Raw genomic sequence first — 22,510 nt, 5'->3', positions numbered from 1 at the left:
GGAAAAACAAGGTATTTTGTTATTCAAATCTAAGCTTACAGAGCCATCAATACTGATTTTTCCATGAAGACTTACCTCTCAGTTTTTCCCCAACACTACCATTCCAAGAGCTTTCCTTCAGCAGTGTTGCAGAACGGGAATAGATATCTGTGGCATGAGGCAACAAAAGCTGGAGGTGTTTGTGGAGCAGAGCCACACTGCTGGAATTCTAGAAGGAAACAAACCAACTAAGAATAAGTCTGTAAATATATTTAAAGGGTTATTTAAATTAGTTTAGCTTTCAAATACTCAGATTTACAAGAGGAGCCTTACAACATTCTGATGCTTATGAATGCTGAATTAGTTTTTTCTCTCCTAAATGATAAAAATAAGGACACACACCTCACTGACACTGTTGATGTGGCAATAAGCCAGCAGCTGTTTCTGCAGTGAACATAAAAGCTCATGAAGATGAGCAGGTTGGCTGTTTTCTGATGATGATGTACCTAGTAAAAATTTATCACTGTTTTTTTCCAGTTCTCCAAAGGCTTGGTCCTATTAAGACAAAAAGGAGGGGGAGAAAAAGAACAATTAACTGGGTTTCAAATGCCATGAAACCTGACAATCATCTTAAAAAGAAACTTTTATTATCTTTACTATGTGCCAGTGGATCATGGGATAACCACAGCTAAAATTACACTTGTTTAGAAAGTCATAGTAGTGATTTTGATGGCTGTCAAGTGAACACTTCTCTTCTGAAAAGGTTTCTTTCAGAGGCAGCAATGTTTTTATTCAACTCCCCAAGGCTAACTGGGTGAAAAAACCCACTCCCTAACCTGGCCCCCAAATCACAGTATGTTAAAATAAGTAATAATTTTTAGGATCTGCTGGGGGTTGACGCATAAGATGTTCAGTCAGGTAATAAGCATAAGGTAATAACCCTAGTGAAGTTAATTAGACAGATTCATGCTCCTGGTGTCTGCCTATTGTTCCCTGGTGGCTGAGATTATACTGACTAAAAACATTCCATGCACTTCTTGTGTTACATTCTATCTGCCAAAAACTTCGAAGCCAAAGCAAGAGCAATAAAACAGTCTGATATGAAAGCAGCTGCAGTTACATAAGTCATCTTAAACAATAAATACCACTATAATAACACAAAAAACATATTGTTAGAGATGATTTAACTGATTTTAGTCCACTTCAGGACAAATACATATTGCACTGCTACTTTGAATAAAAGAAAAAGAGCACCATTTTCTTGAGATGGAGAAAAAAAAAATTAACCCTTCTACATATCCAAAATTCATTACAATTTTAAAAATAAATCAATTAATTACAAGGCCTATACATACTGTATAAAATCCCAGATTTCTCAGCAGAGTCTTCATTAAGATTTCAGCCAGGTGAGTGTCTGGGTGGCTGCTCTGCACAGCATATGTTTGATCAGAGAGGTTTCCATAGCTGATACACAGCGAGGAGGTTTCGGTGGTATCTGAGGGGGAGCTGTAGCCAAGCAGGGAAGCCACGTGGGTGTGATCCTGCAAGCTTGTCAGAATTATGTCCAACTGCATTCTCTAAAGAAAAATGTTTAAAGGCACAAAAAACACTGTTAATGAGGACAGAATAAATAAGGAGCTATGAAGGAAAAAGGATTAGACGTAGTTACAATGGAAATATTGTAACGGGACAGAGAAATAAGCTGGAGGACTTTTCCAAAAACCTCCAGGTTTTCCTGCAGATTTGTAGTATTAGAGAACAGATAAATATATCAATTAGATGACCATACCTAGTAAAATCTGAGATTAAGAGGAAGATATTAGACACTGGACTAAATGCTTTCTGCAGTTTGTTGGACTTATCTGACTATTTGGGGAGTTGGTGGGGGACACACCATTTTTCTAGGCTGCACATTGGAAAAAGGGTAAAAAGTAGAACAAGCACACATGAGACCAAGAGAGGTGGCAGATGAAGAGTAATGACCTTCACCTTCAGTGCTGCTCCCCACTGCTGCTGGAAAACCTAAACTTGTTCTGCCCTAGTAATTGTCAGGGGGGTTAGTTCGTACCAATACTCATCTTCACAAATCTTTAGAAAATCAGAATCAGAAGATTCTGCTTCATAGTTTCAGTATCAAGTGTAAGCCAGTCTCCTCCTTAGTGTATAAAATACAGGACTTGACCAGGATCCTGTGTGCACAGAACTGAACAGTACTTTTGCTCATTCTTTCAGTCTGAGACTACTGCTGAAGTTTCAGTTCCTACTGCTCTCAAGGACAGGAACAGATGTTCCTTGAATCCTTTTCCCTCCTTTTGTAGGATACTGGGCAACCATCCTAACCTGCATTAATTCCTGTTTTTTGGAAAAAACCAGAAATTTCCTTCCTTCAAGAAGGAAAAAGACAAAAGGAACATTGCAGTCATCTTTGCAAAGGAGGGTGAAATCCATGTAGCAAAAGCATTATACAAGTATTCTTCACAGGAAATAATTTTCTGTTTCCAAGACATGTTAAATCTAAATAGTTAAATCCAAATTAAAAAATATCTGCTCTTTATACTTGTCTGGATATGCTGACACAGCAATTCCTAAGCAGCCAACATGCAGTGCTCCCTGTCTCACTGGACTCTGGTTTAGCCAGGCTACCCCCAGGTTTTATTATGCTGGGCTTTGCTCTGCACCTTACCAGGAATGTGCTGGCACTCTGAAAACAAGGTTCACCTCAGTTCACAATGTTCCAGCAGAAAAAGCCAAAGCAAACCACAGCTGCTTTCAAAGCATGGCATATTTTTACCTGACCTTACCTGTCCTTTTGATAAGCTCTCCCATCTATCAGGACCTTGGGGGAGAAGGGAATGGAGCAATTCCATTCTCTCTCGCAGTGGAGGAAGCAGCATAGTTGCTCCTACTGACAGAGTCTCAATTACAACCTAAAATTAGAGCAGCAGAAAATACTTCTTCAGTAAGGAAGGGGGAGATAATCAACTCACTTGTATCTTTAAAAAACACAGCACATCATCCATGATATATCCAAAACATCTTGCTTAATTTCATTGAACATCAGAGTTCTATCTCACAATAGCACACTAATGTTTCATGTTGTGATGCAAAGACATGCAGTACATTGAAGAAGTGAAATGAGAGCAACAAAAGCTGCTGTTTCCTGTAAGAGTACATCTTAGGAGAATTACTCAACTCAGTTAATGACTCAATCCACAACACTAACATTTTAGGCTCATTACTGCAAGGAAGACTAATTTAAAAGTTACAAAATAAAGCAGCTTTCTGACATTCTTCTGCAAACATTCTCCTCTGCTTTCACATCACAAAACAGTGATGGTGACTGCAGGTTTTACCTGTCACGAGTAAAACCGCTAAGTCAGACTCACGTTTATCACAGGGCCAACTGCTGAAAGTCAGATATCTCTCTAATTGCACAAAGAAAGAAAGAAGAGAGAGTAGCACAATTTTCACAGGCAAACCACAGAGCATGACTTACTTCCTGAATTTCATCAGGGACAGAAGAGTCCATCAGTCTAAACAAGAGATTTCGGAGAGGCCCAGCCTGGCGGCCCAGAATGCTGGTGGCTACACCCCCAGCCAGTGCAAGTGCAAGGTGATTAGAAAGCAGCTTCAGACACAATTTAAGAAAATTGTGGTGTTCCCTGCAAAAAGAAATACATCCCTGTTAATCTCTCCTGCTCCCTTTTCACTTATTTGTGCACTAAGCTTTCAACTCGCCTTTGATATTTTGTACCAGAAAAGATAAGTAAATTACAGCTGGGAGTTGGAAGAACCTCCTCTGAGAACCTTCTGCCAATGTGCTTAAAAGAACAAAAACCAAAACTAGAATGGAGAAGTGTCTTTGTGGACAATGGTTCCAAGAGGCATCCACTTTAGAAATGCAGTCCCATGAATCAGGAGGCAAAATCATCCAAAAATACACAAAGAGGCAAATGTATTATTCATAGAGAAGAAAAATAACTTTTAAGAAGTAATAAATGTAATCTTCTCTCAGAAGATTCAGGAGCACAAAAATTGGGTTAAAAACAAAAGGTCAGGGTATTAATTTCTAGTCTTTGTAAAAAACTTCTGAAAAACTGTTAAAGGAGTAAGAACTAACAAAGCAGAAACAGTAAATGCCTTTCAACTACATAGAAAAATGTGTTTCAAAGAAAAACTCTGAAATAAAGCATTTAATTCAGTGCATAATGAAAATAAACTCCAGGCAAAAGATCCTGCTACGTTTGGGGCACAGCAGAGCTCCTGAAGGAGCAAGGAAACCAGACTTATGCTTGTTAAAGAACACAATAACCAAGACTAAGCCAAGCACCACTGCTGTAAAGAAAAACAAAATAATTATAAAAATCTGTAACAAGCACATGCTGTGTGTACCTTGAGGAAGGAAAAGGAAGAGGGGGGATTTCACTGTTGATTTTGTCACAGTAGTGCTCGAGGAAAGAGCGAAGATGCGAGAAGGTACTTTCTTCCAGGTCTACACAGTAGGGTCTGTGCCACGCCACAACCTGCCTGCAATCACAACCAAAGGAGATCACCCTCTGGAAATACTCCAGCTGCTTTAATAAATTAACAGCTCAAGCAGGTTCAACACACACTTAACCAGTTTTTTCCTTAGAACAAACCAATATGACTATGGCAGACTAACTTCCTGACCCTCGGGGGTATTTTCTGCTCTCTTCGCTGTAAAACTCTCTAGAAAAAAAACATTCTAAAGAACAGGAACACCTACAATGCTATTAATATGAAGCCATATGTATTTAATCTGACTCGTGCAAAGGCTGCCCAGTACTCACAAAGCTGGTTTTAGTACAAATGTCAGATTATAGAGACCTTGACACAATGCAGGGAGAGCTCAGAAGCAGTAGTGCCACTTAGTACTGTTTAAGTCTCACTATTTTCTGAATTGATAGCTCCTGTGAAAACAGGGCACTTGAAATTCTTCTTGAATTATCTTCCAAATATTAAGCTTTTCTATCCCTTTGTGTTAGTTCATATGTAAAACTATACTGGTTCACTTCAATCACTTGCTCATGTCTTTGGTGTAACAAAGTATTATTTCACTTATTGTACATTAATAACCAAACTATTTATTTAGGTACCTGGTTTCAGTTTAGGTTAACAGGTAACCATACAGAATTTTTTTAAGATGTTTAAATCCACCTCAGCAACTTGTCTGAACTTCCCCTTTCCCAAAGTCTCCTGCTTAGTGCACTCCTTGTTACACTACAGGAAACTTCCTAAGCCATAAGAAGTCCCTTCAGAAGCAAGAATAAATACTGAGTTGTTTCAACTCCCACTGCCTAACTTCTCAAAATTTTAGTAAACAGAGGTCTAACAGCAGGTAAGAAATCCTTATACACAAAGAACTAATACCCAAATCCTTGGTGCTGATATATTTTCACTTGCAATATGCAACAACTGGAGGAGAGGGAAGAGGAGAGGAGAGGAAGGAAGACTCTCCAGCCCAAAACATTACAAGCATAATACTTGAAACACATGGTGTGGTTAACACCTTCAGGGAGTAGTTAAATGTATCCCAAAGTGGACTTGTATAAAAAGCAAATGATACCTGTCCCCAGTGTCATCGTTACCTGTCCCTTGGAAGAGCTGTCCAGGCAAGGCTGTGGGATGTTCCTGCTGAGATTTGTTGGATTGCAACTCCATCTAAACCACTTACTTTCTTCGGTTTGGTGATGGGACCAGTGGAGTTTCCCTGACCACACTGTCCCATTGAATTGTTACCCCAAGCATAAACTTCATTATCTATAAACGCAAACAGAGTAGAAACCAAAACCTGAGATCCAACCGCTTTGGATCGAGAGGAGGACGATGTATCTTACACCTTGTTGTTCTTACCATGAGAAAGTGCCAAGCAGTGACTGTCCCCAATGGAAATGTCCACTATCCTTGTGGCAGCCAGCTCCTCGATGAGTTTGGGTCTGAGAGCAGTGGCCTCGGAGGAGCCGCAGCCCAGGCAGGCCCCGCAGCCCCACGCGTACACCTGGAGCAAAGCAACACAACCACCCCAACGTTCACCTCCGACACCTCCTGAGCTTTTCAGATCAGAAATAAAACTTTGGGTAACGCCTATGTTCTAAAATACACATACATTTTAAAAAAAAACCCTATTCAATCACCTAATCACCTGAGTTGGTTCATGCATTAAGAATTACAAGGATTTCGCTGCTTTTTGTGTCCTGGATCCAATTTGATTTTTACACTGGTTATTTTTATTAACCTAAAAATAACACATTTTCTCTGGCTAAGCAAGGATCTTGAAAAAGTGTATTTTCACATGACTCTTCAGCACATTTTGAATTACTCCAGCACAGTAGAAACCTCAATCTCTAACCAAGAACTTCACTGTTATTTAAGTACTAATTGAACATTTTCTCAACAGTCAAAGCAATAAAAGCTGAAGTAATGTGAACCCACAGCATCTCCACCAACTCTCATATTTGGAGTGAAAACTGATTTTTGCCTACCTGCCCCGTTGATGTCAAGGCAAGTGAAGACTGGCTCCCAGCACAAACTTTTCGAATAAACATTCCTTGCAAGGCTTCTATAACTTTAGGTTTATATACCCTGTTTGTATCACCATGACCAAGTTTGCCTACAAAAGGAGGAAACACAACTGCAAGGTATTTTCCATGGATAAATAACAATTAGAAGTACCCCACAAAGAATTCTTTTTGGATAACCAAAAACGTCAGAGTGGATTTTTAAAATTAAAACCTGTTACAATTTTTACAAAACCTATTCTCTTTCAATTACAGTCTCAAGGAAATATATATTCGTGACAGTTTATTTTAAAATTGAAATATTAATCCCAGGCAGTTAAAATGCAACAGTTTCTAGGATGTGAATAGCTACTGTCATATCACCAGGGAATTTATTTCAAAGTTATCAGCACAGGGTTTTCATTTGAATTGTTCATGCATTCACTGAGCTTTCTGCTCTGTGAAACTCCTCCCCTCCCATAATCCTTTTTAAACTCCATAATCTTGCAGACAAACTTCAAATATTGTATTCAGATGTTATAAGAACCCTTTTCTTGTACAGCTACCAAACAAAAACCAGAACCAAAATCCAAGGAGCACTGAAACTCTGAGGCAGACGGAATAACACAAAATTCCCACCAAAATGGTACTTTTACCTACCATTGTCTCCTCCTCCAAACGACCACACTGTTCTCCCATCTTTGGACAGAGCTATGGTGTGTGAACTGCCACAGGAGACCTCTCCCACATTGCTGATATCTTTTACCAGAGTTGGAATGTTGCGGCTGTTGCTGTCACCGTGACCTATGGAAAAAAAGCAACACGTGTTTGCCTTTTGTGAACCTTTAAGTTCTATTTATCTTTTGCAATCATAAAGATTCTGCAAATCCCATGTGTTCTGTGCTCATCACAAACGACAATTTCTGCCCACTTTGTGGAAAGATTCATAGACAGGTTTGGAAGCCACCTGTGGTAAAGGTGCCACTGAATCCTAGGGCCATTTTCTAGCTTGCTGAAAAAAAAGAAATAAGGAATTACTAGTACAAGTGCCTTTAATAGCAGTTGATTAGGCAGCTATACATCCTAACAGTGGGCAGCAGGTCTCCTGAGCAGTCACAGCCCCAGCTGGGCCTTTCTGCAGAAACCAGACATTACAATATCTCCTGTTCCAGAAAATGTTTCATCTCTAAGAAACTGCAGAAATTCTGCAGATATGGAAGAAAAATGGAGAAGAGGGGGAAAAGAACAGTCCATCCAAAACTGATTAAATATGAACAATGCACTAAATGTCACCTTTGAGCTGCGCACTGGAACTCACCATTGCACACTCCAAGACCCCCAAAGCACATCAGAACTCCACGTCAAGGAGAAATATTCTCAAGGAGAATATTTCCACATTTCCCACCAAAGTTGTAAGCTAAACCTCTAACCCAGTGTTCTTTTCTCCCAGCAAGGAGAGGCTCAGCACCTCCAGTGATTACCCTGGAAAACTGTGACAATTTAAGCTGTAAAACACTGTCCTCGTCTTCTGCCCCGTCATTTACTAGCTCTCACCCCTCTATACTTGGTGATGGTCACATTCAGAGCAAAGACAACAGAAAGGAACTAAACTTGAAGCAACTTGCCCAACCTGAAGCAATTTCTCTATGCAAAACCTGCTGGTTCAACTGAACCTGCTGGAGAAGGTGTTTCCCACCAGGCACAGCAGCTGTACAGCAAAGGTGACCAGACAGACACAGCAACTTGCAGCAAACAGTAACACTGGCTTTTTGTTTCAGTTAAATTGCATTTTTAAGATGCATTAAGGTAAAAGGACATTAAGCCAATCTGGCAAACAGTGTAAAGTGTGCTGATTATTAAAATGAGACCCTTGATACTATTAGTCAGGTATTCCTGACTGTTCAAAGAACTATCCTCCCACCACACTAGAATTCCAGTTTGTTTAAAATGTCTACTGTTTACATTTCAGTAGCATTAGCAATCATATGTAGACTTATGAATAAAAGCAACCTCTCCTGAAATTAAAAATATTTTTAACAAATTCTTTGTAAAATTAACTGCATTAAAAGCTTTTAAGAGTCTCTGCACTAGTCACCTATATGCACACACCTGCATTATGTGTGGATGTGCATTTAGAGTGGACAGTTAGAGAACGAGGCAAATAAATGTACACAATCATTACCAGACACAGACATTCTTCCAAAAGCATCCCCTGAAGTGTTAAACTTACCCAGTCTCCCAAAGTCTCCCTCTCCCCAGGTATAGAGCTCTCCATCCTCTGTGACAGCAGCACTGTGCCTGTATCCTGCTGACACACAGACAACCACCTGCAGCACAGGCAAAAAGAAAGATTCAGTTTTTACACAAACCAAACAGGAAGTCTGAAAGCTTCTGAGAGTCAAGCTTCAGAAGCAGTCTATGCAAATTAACTTGTTCATTCATGTGGATCAAATCCACACACAAGTGAACCTCTGCAATCTTTCCTATTCCTTATTTGGTTAGTAGAAATAAATACATAAAAAGGCAAGTTTCTATATAAAACTGCTACTGATTTATTTATCAGGCAGCTTTAACATGATGATATCCTGGTCTGAGAGGAGAAAAAAGAAGCATCAGTGGATGTTTAGAACACTGGTCAAAACACAGACAGACAGGGAGAAGAAGGCCCTGTAAGACAACACAGAATCACTTTCCAAATGAAGCCACTAAGGAGCTGTAAGTCAAAGTCCTGATGTTGCAGTACCAAAAGCAACTCTCTCCTTCCTGGAATGTTTTACTCCTAAGACTATGAGAAGGTTTCCTGACAATGCCATTGTCCACATCACAAGCTGGAGGCAACCACAAGTTCTAGTGTTTTGCTGAAAGCAGACCCAGCTTACAGAGGTCTAGAAAAACACACAACTTCTTCTTAAGATTCTATATATTTCATATTTTACACAACATCACAACTGAACAGAACAAAAATAGGTGTTCTACTGTACCAAACATACCTTTCCTTGCAGGGGACCCTGAATAAGTTTGGGATATTTCTGAGTTGAACTATTTCCATGTCCCAGTTTTCCATAGTCACCATCACCCCAGCTGAAGACTTCCCCTTCTGTTGTAAATGCTAAAGTGTGGCCATCGGATCCTTTTGAAGATGACACCTTTTTAATAGACCTATGAGGCTCAAAAGTCAGTTTTTTCAGTGTGGACTGATTATTGGAGTCACCCAGTCCAAGTCTCCCATAACTGCCTTTCCCACAGGCTCTGACAGAACCATCCGTAGAAATGACAAAGGTACAGTATTGTCCAGCTTCAATCTACAAAGAAAAGGTTAAAATAGTGAAACACAGAGATCAGATAAATGCAAAATTCACATACAGGTCTAGAAGCTTGTATTTTTTTAACAGTATGTCAGGTTTCTTTATATGACCTTTCCATACAACATAATGTAAAAACATCGGGCTGCATTCAGATTTCCAAAAGTCACAGAGGGAAATCTGAATTTGTCAAGAGCAAAACCAAAAAGTAACAGCTTGATACAGCACTGTAGGTCTGGCTTAATTTTAACCAGTACCAAGTGATAACATTACAGAAATAAGCCAAATGCTAAAACTCCATTCTCATTTGACACTAAACATTTTAACGACATAAACATCAAAGAAATAAGACTAAAAGTTTTTAAGAGAATAAGAACTTGCCTCTATTGGAAAGTCAGAGCTCAGCTGACGAATGACCCAACAGCAAATCAACTAACCCAGCAATAATTTGCTACAAGAATCTTTAAGTGCCAAGCAGGTTCAAATCTGAAGCATAAAGGCACATATAAAACAGCCACAGCCCTATTTACTGGGAATTAACATCCAGACAACCCTAAAACAATTATCAATTGTTTGATTAATTAACAATTATCAGTTGTTTTAGCTAGAAAGCTAAAGAAAAAAATCTTTATCTCAGTGGAAAAAAAAAAATCACATAAATATGTTAGAGAGGTGCATACTGTATTAATAAAAGAGTAACCCACTCATTCACATTCCACTCTCATGTATGAGTGTTTTGGAAGTTTTCTGAATGCATAAACTTCTTTATGATGCCCAGCCCTGCAGTCCACTGGCACATCAAATATATCAGTGACGTCAATAGAAACAACTGCAGAAAAGGCACCTGAATTGTCTAGTGACCAAAAAGTGCTTTTACTTGAGTCAACACTGCAAAGTCAATGTAGTAACAGAAAAGCAAACTATTATATCCTGTGCCATGCATCAACAAAAGTGCTCAGTTGCAATGGCAGAATCTGTGACTGGGAGCAGAAGACCATGTACACTCATTTTCAGAGAGCTAATTAAGGTTGCTGTGTCAGCAGTTAGCCCAGTCTGGACTTTTAAACTGGGCAACCTTGGTGTGAAAACCACCAAAAGAAAAGAAGATTGAATAGTTAAGACACCTTTTAAGCAACAGTAAAAAAATCCAAACCAAAACCAAAGAAACACCACCAAAAAAAAACACTCCAGGCAAACAAACTTGTATCTGTCGACCAAGTTAGGTAATGCAGTCGTTCTTGTTACATGGATATTTATCTGTGTGTGTCAGTAAAAACAAAACAAAATGTTTCTTCCAAGTATCAATAAAAGCAATGAGATACTTTCAGTCCAATAACTTGTGTGATCAGCTCTGAGCATCAGACCTTCATTACAAGCTGACACTCAGAAATAAAGCCCCATTTCTCAATTTCACACTGTAGCTGTGAAGCTGCTGAATGTCACATGATGTACCACCAGAAATGTCACTTACTGTCTGTGCATCAGAAAAACTTGGAGCGAGCTTGGGTTGAAGTATTTTCTCCTGAGTGCCTTCCACCAGCTGATGACTGCTGTTACTGCCCCAAACATACACCTCACAGGTCTCAGACACAATGGGAGCATCCCCAGTCTGGATGCTGTCAGGGCTGGCACATGTCCTGGAATAGTCTGAAGCCATTCGACACACCTGTGAAAACAAGCAGCACTTGATGTTTCTTGCCCCACAGTCACAATGTTTAATGCACATTTAACTGCCCCCCCTCAATACAAATCCCCATCACCACATCATGAGCTTGCCCAAGTGACTTTGTTTCGTTACATCTTAGTTTTCCACAGGTTTTTGTCCCTTCTTCTACTCCAGAGTAACTCAGCCAAGAGTGGGCTGCACCCCACGTTCACACCGACCCCACGAGTGAGGGGGAAGGAAAATACCATCACCTTACATGCTTTTTTCCAAGACATACCTCTTCAAATAAACACAGAGCTGCCTCATACAGGGAGCACAAGCCATCGGATGTCCTGGTTGGCTCCCTCCATTGACTCCGGTCAGCAGACGAGCCCTACAACATTCAAATGCTGTTATTGTGACAAACATACTCCCAGACAGCAACAGGGCACCTGTGCAAAACACATCAGGGATTTGGGCTCTTTGTTATAAGCATAAGTACACCCCCTTTTCCTGAGCTGTGACATCTGCACACACTTCAGGAAAACAAAGATGTCAGAAGGGCTACTTAAACATTCTTACTGATTTGTTTTGTGAAAATATCTGTGTTCGGAGTTAATTTCTCCTAATACTGTTTTGTTCTGAAATGCATGTTATTTGTGAGTAAAGTGATAATTATTTAAAAATGACTAATCATAATTAATTTTATCTTTATGCATCTTTTGGACTCTAATTTCATATCTAGCCTAAAACCAACCACAAACAAAGTTGCTCATCAGGACATACAATCAAATTCAGATACTGCCACTGTCATGCTCTTCTCATGGTCCCCATTCTTAAACATTTTTTAGATTTTAAAAATCATGTTTATTAACGAGCAATACAAGCCTGAGGAGAAAAGAATGACCAACTTGAGGGAAAGTCATTCTCTGTTTCAGTCTGAGCATATGAGGCAGAAGTTTGCCACAGCTTCTGATTGCACACTGTGCCACAATTTCATAGCTTTGGAATGAACATTCATCTAGGACCAGAAGTACTCAACACATACAACAGTGTGCCACACTTCCAATTCAGCACATTTTCTTATCAAATTAATTTCTGAGCAGCAGCAAAAATGCTGAACATCCCCAAGATGTATAAGCAGAGGTCCAAGTGAAGTGGGGAGCAGGAATGTCCAATAAAAAGAACTGAACAGGAAACGAGGTGTACGGCAAAACTGTGAATTTCGAGCCAGAAAAACAGTTCCATACTTTGTAACTTTTTTGCTATGCATTTCAATGTACAAGTGCAAGTGGATCAAGTATGTCCTTGATTCTTTCCCTGAAGTTAAAGCACAATGACTAAAGTGACAACACAGGGGCTGCTTTGCTGTTCCATCTTTACCTATGAGGAAATGGGTCAGCAGGAAGGGGGGAAAAGAGCTGATGGGCAACAAAGGAAATACTGAGGGGAAAAATTCACAAAAAAAACCTTTTTTAAAACACATTGAGCAAACTGGCTTTCAGTCTTGAGGAACTATTTAGTTAAGAATGCAAGCACACTGCAATGCAGACAAGCCAAAGCTGGTCTGTGCCTACCAGAGACCGTCGCATCTGTGTCAATATGCTCATGAAGCAATCAAAGCTGATCATCCCCTCTGGACTTTGCAGCAGCTTGCTTTTCTCCATGGTGTTCACCACAGCTGAGGCACCCAAAGCCATCTCTATCCACTCCAGAAGGTATCTCAAGGCACCTCGCTGGGCAGCCAGACCAAGCAGCAGCTCCGAAGCTAATCTACGACCTAACGTATCCGCCCCAGAGTTCGGGATTGTGACTCCTTTGAGAAACGTCGTGACTTGTGACAAGCAGTCCAAACCCATGGGTGGAATCTTGCTTTCATTGGCTAGAGACAAGGGTGGCAGGGAGCTGACCACCTCGATGGCAGTGTGGATGACGTCGTTGCAGAGGCTGAGGCCGGGCCCCGCCGCCGGCATCATCCAGCTCTGCCTGAGCAGGGCGAAGAGCAGGCTGAGCCCAGTCCGGACCCCCATCTCGATGAGCGCGTCTGTGCTCGACCGCGGCCGCTCGCTGACCGAGTGCACGTCTGTGGAGCCAGAGCTGCTCTCTGGGGAGTGCTGCTGCTGCTTCACCTTCCCCTTGTCGTGGTATTTGTTAGAAAGTGCATAGAAGACGCGCTGCAGCACCAGGAGACGCTTCCGCAGCGCTCCGGCAAACGGAGAGTCTGAGCACACCATCTTTGCCAGAGCCAGCTGGCTGCTAAGAAGGGCATCCAGGTAGTGGTCCTGTTCATCACTAGAGAGAGATTCCCGCTCAAAATCTGGTAACTGAGGTCCTTTGAGGCACAGAACCTGCTGGGGCAATGGCACTACTTCTTTATTGCTCACTAACTTAGCGTACAAGACAGACACTCCCTCCCTTGTGGCAATAGATTCACTGTCTTCGGTGATCCAAGAGCTGTTGAGATGTTCAAGCCATTTCAGCTTCACTGGTGGGACCATAGCTGCCATGCTGGGTCACTCCTTTGCCATTAGTCCTGAGGATGGAAACAACTGTCAACAGGTGGGCAACATCATCTACAGATCTTACTGCTCACAGCAGGACAAATCCTAATAATCCCTGCAGAAAGTAAGCACCAAAAGATCAGTCACCAAGAATGACCAAGGTTTCCCCATTTTACCCACGTGTTTGTGCAACTTCCATAAGGTGATGTAAGAATTTTAGTGGAAGTCTGCATTTTCTAAACCCATATAGAGGCAAACATTCACACAAAGCTTAACTTTGCTATGCTTCAATGGAAATACAACTGAAAAAAACAATCTTGTCTTCAGAGACAGCAAAATGGAGGACAAAGACTTAAAAAAAACCCACAAAATGATACACAAGTGAATAGAGTACCAGAGTTACAATAACCATGTCACAATAAACAACATTACTAATTCAGGCTATAGCTAAGGGCTCCACCTGTCAAACACATTTTAAGTGCTCCTGTCACAAGCCACTCTTTCCCCTTTCTGAAGACATCTCCTTAAAACCCACGTCAGTGTTAATGGCAACCAGGACAGATGGCTGGACTGCTCCAGTGGCACAGTCTGTCAGTGCTATTCACTCAGAGAACAGGCTCCCCAGAGCCAAATGCACAACACAACTACTGACAAGTAAATCTACAGCATCAAAAATTATGGATCACATTACATGAATGTAATGTGGGATGTAGGAGAGCACTTAATAATGAAGCAACACTGGTTTACCAGGAAGGGTCAAACTGCTTGCCAAACCAACCTGACAGCTTATGACGTTCCTTCAAATCAAAGACATCAAGGAATTGGATATATTTTTTCTTTCCTGTTGAAAATTTCAGGAAAAAAACCCCAATTCATTATAAATCATGACAGTTTATAAATCAAAATCAATGAAACATTATGATGAAATGACTACAAAATTCCTGGGAATCCTACGGTGAAAATGGGAATTCCTCACCACACACCACACAGGTTTTTTTTGGCCAGTACCAGCTCCTGGAATACAACCCTTCTGACCTTTGCACTGTGTGAACTCAAGCCAACTGTAGCTGAATGGATAGATCCCTTTTTCCCTTGTTATTCCCTGGAGAGAGGCTGAAGAGCTCTACACAGGAGGTCTCAAACTCCATCTACGACACTTGAGTGCTTTGCTATTAAATCACCTGTAATTTAACTTCTAGGTGACAAGTATTTTCAAGGTTTACAATTGATTAGCCAGGATTGCACTTTTTGTTCACTGGTTTAAAATTCAAAACCTAAAATAAATCAAGAGATGGAAAAGTCACACTTTAATTACAGAATATCAAACCCTTTTGAAAGTTAATCTGAGTGCACCAACTTTCAAGTTGAACAAGGCAGTAAGTCCTCTTCGATCACTCCAGAAGGGAGAACATAGTGCTGGAAAAGGAGGTCATGTTCTCTGCCTCCTTCAGGACAACATCCCATGGACACATGGCATGGACAGTATGGAAATGTGCACGTGGCCTGGTGGTTCCACAGTCACCACAAACCTCTAAACCATTCTAATCAAAATGGAAAGTGTGAGCTGTTCATAAAAAAAAACATCAGAAGGGCATCTTGTATATTCAAAAGATTTCAGCCTTTTTTAAGCAAATGATATTGTAATTAACTACTTCTAAAAATTCAGTTTACTGAAGAACCATATGCTGTGAAGATAAAATTTGGAAGTAAAATGGGGGAAAAGTCAAGTTAGCTTTTATTTAAGTTCTGAGAGATCTTCTCTATCTTGAGAACAACGTAATATTTTCACGAATAAGTTGGTAAAACAGTGACAGCAAAAAGTATAGAGGCACCTCTGTACTAAGTCTCTAATGGAAATAGTAAACCCTTTTGAAATGGAATACAAATAAAATGGAATACAAATAAAATGGAATACAAAATGGAATAAATTCTGATACACGACACAGAGGAATTCTCTAGTCTTAAGCTGTCATTCTACCAGGAAAACATATATTTCAGGCTAAGAAAAAAATCTTCTCTGAAAAGATTCATATCACAAAAATAAATCCTAAGTAATCTGCATCAAGAGCACAAAGTGATTTTTTCCCTATTTTTCAATAGTTGAGAGTCACAAAGGTAACTAATTGCCCTTTAATCTTTTAAACCACAGCTATAGGTTACCTGGTTATTATTTGAAAAGTACACATGAACACCTTTAACAGACAAGGCAATTCAAGATTTAGATCTCAAGAACTACAGAGGTGCAGGGTTGATGAGCATATCTCAGAATTATGATGATTTATGTCTGCACTGAATTATACACTGGGTGATCCTGCCCTCACCTTCTGGTATTTTACACAGATAAAGGATCATAATTCCAGAAACATCCACCGAGTTTGGAAAATATCTCACGTACAAGAACACAGACTGATCACTAGTTGAGTCCAGGGTTTTTCTAAGTCTATGTCTGAGAAAATTTTTAAAAATTAATACATCCAAAGAACACTCTGCTCCCAAAGAGACACTTGAGTTATTAATTTTAATGCTGGCAGCATTTAGAACTCCAGTTTCTTCAACAGGATTCTTGATGTCACCTGTAAATTTGGGCAAGGCAGTTCATAGCTTAAAATGCAGGAAGGCTTTTCCAGAATGAAAGAGTGTTTTCAAACTGCTCCTTTAAAAAAGAAGTGTTATTTAAAGTAACCCACAAATGCTTTACCTCCTATTGTACAAGCCAGATTTGTTTAACTCCTGCTTTATAATCATTAACCATGGGTTACATGGGTTCTGAATGACCACTTGCTGTTCTTTGACCCTTTAAGTTCCACTGTATCACAACTTCATCAAAAATAATATACCTCCCTGAAGGAGAGCTCTGTGTTCCTTTCTAGTCTGAACCCTATTTGATCTAATTTCAAACTCCCTGGGGGTCTTGTGTGACCAAGTTCACCCCTTCTCAAGAGGTAAAACATGGGGATGAAGCTACATGAGAAGTTCCCTGAATAAAGACTCATTCATGGCCTTTATGCTTTGCTTCACCAGCTACTCTTCCCTCAGGAACTTCAAAACTCCTGTACCTCAGAGATGCAGATACTGCTCCTTTTCCTGAAAGCTGAGAGATTTTCTCCTTTTCCCCTGGTATGCACCTCTAAAAATAGAGCCTGAAGCTTGATCTGAGCTCTTAGGGGTGACCTGCTCTCCTACTGCAACTTTAAGAAGAAATCTGTTGGTCCATCCTGAAAATACCACCCAGCTCCATGTGACAGTATCAGGCTTTGACCAGACACTGCTGGGAACCCTGAGAACTTTGCATACAAATGTGGATTCTCCCTGGCTCTGCCTGGAGCACAAGAGTAGCAACTGCACATCACTGAAGTGAAGCAGAAGCCAGGTAACAATGGCAAGCAACAATCATTCCTTCTTAAAAAACAGCCCTATCACATTTTGTTATGTGTTTATATTTTCATATTTTGGGCTCCAGTTAGAGAAAATAATTTATTCTATAAATAACTTATTCTACTGTCATTTTCACAGGTAGTAAACCTCCCAATCCTCCAAGTGAAAAGCTCTCACTGGAACAAAAAAGCTACAATGTAATCAAGATGATGCCTTGAACATCACCTACTGCATAATTTCTAGATACATAACATTTTTAATCTGCAGTTATTAAAGAAATTGTTCCTACTTCATATAAAAATGTATCTGCCCAGCAGCAGGTGGAGAAAAATCTATTCACCAAAAGAGGACAGTTCTCCTTCCCTTATCACTTCCTTTCTCCTCCTGCTCCACAGAAATAAAAAACCAACCAACCAACCAAAAAAAAAGTAAACTGTGAGAATGTGCATCACAACTCATTTGTCATATCTTTTAGAAGCACAGTTCCTGTTGAGGAAATGGCTATTTTGGGGGAGTAAATGTCCACACTTGTTACTGTTGCTGATTGGTAAGTCAGCTAAAATGGGACTCAAAACTCACAGCTGAACAAGGATCACAACACAGTGTCACCAAATTTAACACCTATTTCCAAAGGTTACTCTAGGGAACAGTTAGGAGAAAACATACACATCAAACCCTAAAACCCAAGTTATGTATCCTGGATGCTGAATTTTTATTTCAAAATAGCAGTGGGAGCAACTTAAGCTGCACCACAGTAAATCTAAAGGTAACTGAGCCAGCCTTCAGGGCTTCTTTGCTAACTCAGAATTCCCAGTTCTTTGTTATGAATTAGACACCACCCTACACAACCTCTGCCTGAGAGTGGGCTGTGAGGGAAAAAAAACATTCAGGAGTACATTTAATAAGTGAAAACACCAATCAAGTATAGCCAAGGACACTTTGTTACACCAGGAGTAAAGAAGCAGCATGAAAGGAAGTAAAGATAAGGCATCAAAGTACCTCCAGCAAAACCCAGGGCAAGAACAAAGGTCAGGTGCATTCCTCAGAAAGGTTACTTGAACAGAAGAATTGGAGTATTCCTCACCCAGCTTAATGGCTGTCAAGAAAGTGGTTTTCATTACCAAGTGCTGGGAGGAAGATTCAGAAACCTACTGACACTCCAGGCACTTCCAGCAGGGAAGAACTGCTGCCAACCAGGGCATGCAGGGAAAGGCACTTGCCCAGCACCCTCCTGGAAAGCACTGCTGAAGGTGAGGAACACGCTGGGGGAGAGCTCAGGGCACAGCCAGGGCCACAGGTGAGCTGGAACAGGCTCAGATCCAGCAGCCCTGCACTGGAGTGTTTGCCAGCCGTAGGACAAGGAGAGCTGTGAGTCACCCATGGCTTCATGGGGACACAACAGCTGGTTTGGCTCCTCCATCGGATGAGAGGGAATGTGAAAAAAGAACTTTACAATGAAACCTGAAAACTGAGGAACATAAGCAAGGAAGGCTTTTTCCTGAGCTGTGAGGAGAGCAGAACACTTAAATTACAGAAGACAATATGCTTAGGAGAGCTCTCTCCCTATGTTATAAAACCGTGGAAATCACCAGCAGCAAGACAAAGGTTCTTTTCCTTTTCTCAGTCCATCACTCCAAATGCACCCAAAGGTGGCCTTGCAACTTCCAAAGCTGCATCTCCCAGGTTTCAGATCCTGTGTTTGCTCCATTATGGGAACAAACACCCCCCCCAACCATACAAACTGCCCCTGCCATTGTCAAATCCTAAAGTCAGAATCGAGTCTTCAGATCTTGAATAACTTGTCAGCATAAAAGAGAGGCAACGGGCTGCACTTCAAATTCAAAGAAATCAAATTACAAGCAATTCTAATCATTCTGAAATCACAGTAATTACATGGTTAGCACCCATTTGCACACAGCCAAGGACTCAGAAAGAATGGAAGTTCACAACAAATTTCATCACCCCTTTATCCATATATTTCTGTTCATCTGTTTAGTAAGGTGATGGTTTTTAAGAGGTTTTGGGTTAGAGTGTGTTTGCTGCACCTAAGAAAAAATAAAGGCAAACCCAAGAGCCTGCAAATGTTTGTCAGCAACACAGAGTAAACATCCATAATAATTGATGCACTTAAGATCTTCCCTTTTCAGTTAAAATACAGGGGGAAAGAGGAAAGTTGTCATATTTCAGGCAGAGTGTGCAGCCTTCAGTGGCCTAGCAAGTAATTTTAAAGAAATTAAAATATTCTGTGTTATTAAAGAGTTTGGGTTTTCTTAAATAGGAATTAATTCAGCCTGAAACCGCCATTTAATTCTTACAGGTCACTTAAAATACTCATTTTTGAGGTGTTAGCTTGTCTACAATAACTAATAAATCACATGTATTAAGATGGGAAAGGCCTGTTGCAAGTCATCATTAAATACAACAGACCACTGAGCATAAGAGCTTTCAATTAAGTTTATATCACTAATAAAATAGGCCAGTCAGAGCATTTGATGAGAAAAACTGTCTATTTTCTAGGGAAATAGAACCATTCTTGTATCTCCAATTAGAACAAAAGAGACTGGAGATGCATCTAACTACATGTACAAGTTATTTCCATTGAAACAGAAATAAATTACGAAGAGAGAAACTATAAATACTGTTCCTTTCTTCCCTCTGTCACCACAGCAATTTAAACTCGGAAACAGAAAGAGGAACTTGATCTTGCAATTAAACCCAGCTTGTTTATTTTATATACACAATACCAAATCACTGACTGCATCACTGATGCCCAACTGACTAGGAAACATAATAAAATGGGTATTCCACTACAAATGTTCCAGTATTTTTTTATATATACATAAATATATATATTTATATTATATACTAGAAATATCTCAGTATTTCCCCTATATGTGCCTGAAGTACAAGTAATCTTTGTGCAAGTTATTTTCCAAAGTAGAACGATTCTTGCAAAACATCAAAAGATCAAAGGGAAATTATAGGGAAAATTATTCAAAATGTATTTTTGTATTTATACAATGTGCCTTACAAAAGGTAAAATGGGACTGAAAAGTACCAGTAAGTTTTCCAGCCACTTACCACCATCTCCTACATGAGCTACAGAAAAAGACTTTTCTAGAAAGGGAACAAAGCAAACCCTAAAGAATTCTCATAAATCCACCTGTTTGGCTCAGACTGTCAAATTTCTAAAAACACTTTTTTATGTTTTTTTTTCCAGATTTTTACTACAGCTTCAAGAAACCAGGAAGCTTTTAGGTCTTCTCACTTTGAGGTAAGTGGGACAGCTTTGATCATTTAAAATGCAAAAATAAGAACTCACTAAGGGGGAAAAAACATGGTTAAACAGGTTAGTAAGAGGTGCCTCAACTCCAACACAGCCACAGGACTTGGGAATTTGGAAACTGCTGCAAATACTCCTGTATTCCAAGGGCAGAGGAAAACAATAGTAATTTAAAAAGGACTTCAGCATGGGATTGAAGGTCAAAGCTTGTAAGGTTATAAAGGTCCTGTTTCTGAGCTGAGCAGGAAAGACAGGTCCTGGACAGAATGAACACACAGCTTCCCTGAAGGAATTTCCACAGTCTTCCCTTTCCATGTCAGCTTGGAAATTATGGGAGAGACTTGAATTTGTCACCCAAGAAGGGCCTGCATGCAGCTGACAGACTTCTCACAATATAAGTAAACAGGAAGCTCCCTCCTGGGGTTTGCACTAAAAAAACTCCTGAGAAGGCTCCAGGTGGAGATCTAAGAGAGAGATTGCTGGGATGGATTAGGGAAAGGTGGGCATGGACAGAGGCTGCACAGTGTGGCTACATCCCCATCCCACTGCAGCTCCTTCTGGGGAGGAAGGGGGAGAGAAGGAACAGCTCCAGGCAACTCCAAAGAGGTAACTCTTAGTTCCTGCAAGAAGAGATTTAACTGTGAAAGTCAAGACAAGAAAAAATAGAGAGGTTTTTGTTTTGCTTGAAAGAAGGTTGTACAAAAGATCCTTAAGAAGTGGAAGGCAGGAATGTTATCTTACTATTTAAAAAGCAGGAGTGTAACAGCACAGCCTCCCCACAACATGAGTTGCTTTTTCAGGCCTTAGCACACACACTCATCAACAGCCAAAAACCACCCAAATGTGGGGAAGGGAGGAGCTGATTTTAGGGCCTTTTTTATTTTTTTTTTTTTTAAACCAGCATCATCTCCAATACAGTGGTTCTACCTCATTTCCAAATCACTGCTATTCCAGGAATAATAATATAAGCCCATAATATAAGGAAGAAGGTACAACTGCTGCCCAAGCTGCTGAAAGGAAAAATTGAACCATCACTTCAGAAATGTAACTAAATCTTTCCCATTGCTTGTATGTACCTGAATCTTCCTGCCTAATTGTTATTTTACAACATTATGCTTTCTTCCCTATGTAAAAGGTCCAAAGAAGTTAACACTGTAATACAGGGCTAAAAAGCAAAAGTGATCTCACATAAAGTGTTGTCAAATGGACACAGCAAACAAGCAGAATGTATTTTAAACTAGTCTTTAGGCAGGATTTTTCACAGTCCACGGAGATTTTCAAACACATAAAAATGCATAAAATGATACACAGTATCTTCAGCCAGTATGGAGAAAATATATTTTCTTACATTAGTGCCTCTAGCACACACACTGAAGGTATTAACAAGGACAGAATTTAGCAAAGCCACATATTACCACGTTTTTCTTTAGCTTAATCTGACTGCAGCAGAAACCAAGTACACACAAACCCAATTAGTCCGACACAAGCCAAGTGCTCAGGCTCTTAAGAACTGCTACAAAACCAGCTGAAAGCTTTCTTTTCTGCAAAGCTCTTGAAAAACAGCACCTATAAAGCTGTAAACATTACATGTCCTAAAAATCCCAAGTTTTCTTGGAGGAAAGATAAACCACACAAGCTCTCCCTCTCTGCAATTAGCAACTCCAGCAGCCTTTGTGAGAGGCTGACTTACAGTTATCTGCTGGGAACCTGATTACAAAAGCTTGTCACACAAGGAGCTCTGAGGCTGTGCACTCAAATCGAAGGCAGGAAACTGCAAAACTGAGGAACATGCAAAGGGCTGGTTGTGAAACTCTCACCCCTGAGCTCTGTTCACTGTTGGGATGTCACACAGGCACACAATCACAGAGGCACAGAATCACAGAATCAGCTGGGTTGGAAGGGACCTC

The 22,510-nt window shown here is 40.3% G+C and overlaps 1 protein-coding gene across 1 annotated transcript in view; it reads right to left on the bottom strand.

The window, feature by feature from the left end:
• The window catches only part of HERC1 (HECT and RLD domain containing E3 ubiquitin protein ligase family member 1), a 93,206-nt gene that overhangs the window by 64,116 nt on the left and 6,580 nt on the right, over nucleotides 1-22,510 (bottom strand). Inside the window, exons 2-16 of the mRNA XM_029963143.1 lie at nucleotides 13,022-13,977; nucleotides 11,743-11,838; nucleotides 11,271-11,465; nucleotides 9,488-9,799; nucleotides 8,728-8,824; nucleotides 7,158-7,301; nucleotides 6,483-6,610; nucleotides 5,854-5,998; nucleotides 5,589-5,760; nucleotides 4,372-4,506; nucleotides 3,476-3,641; nucleotides 2,781-2,906; nucleotides 1,335-1,556; nucleotides 382-534; nucleotides 76-208 (exon numbers count right to left, since the gene is read on the bottom strand). Of these exons, the coding sequence (XP_029819003.1) occupies nucleotides 76-208; nucleotides 382-534; nucleotides 1,335-1,556; nucleotides 2,781-2,906; nucleotides 3,476-3,641; nucleotides 4,372-4,506; nucleotides 5,589-5,760; nucleotides 5,854-5,998; nucleotides 6,483-6,610; nucleotides 7,158-7,301; nucleotides 8,728-8,824; nucleotides 9,488-9,799; nucleotides 11,271-11,465; nucleotides 11,743-11,838; nucleotides 13,022-13,951 (3,154 nt within the window). The 5' untranslated portion in view covers nucleotides 13,952-13,977. The remainder of the gene's footprint in view (nucleotides 1-75; nucleotides 209-381; nucleotides 535-1,334; nucleotides 1,557-2,780; nucleotides 2,907-3,475; nucleotides 3,642-4,371; nucleotides 4,507-5,588; nucleotides 5,761-5,853; nucleotides 5,999-6,482; nucleotides 6,611-7,157; nucleotides 7,302-8,727; nucleotides 8,825-9,487; nucleotides 9,800-11,270; nucleotides 11,466-11,742; nucleotides 11,839-13,021; nucleotides 13,978-22,510) is intronic.

This window comes from Manacus vitellinus, unplaced genomic scaffold (assembly GCF_001715985.3).
Source record: "Manacus vitellinus isolate BGI_N305 unplaced genomic scaffold, ASM171598v3 scaffold_53_pilon, whole genome shotgun sequence".
Lineage (NCBI taxonomy): Eukaryota > Metazoa > Chordata > Aves > Passeriformes > Pipridae > Manacus > Manacus vitellinus.
Note: the sequence above shows the minus strand (reverse complement) of the source record. Positions and strands in the feature narration are given on the sequence as shown.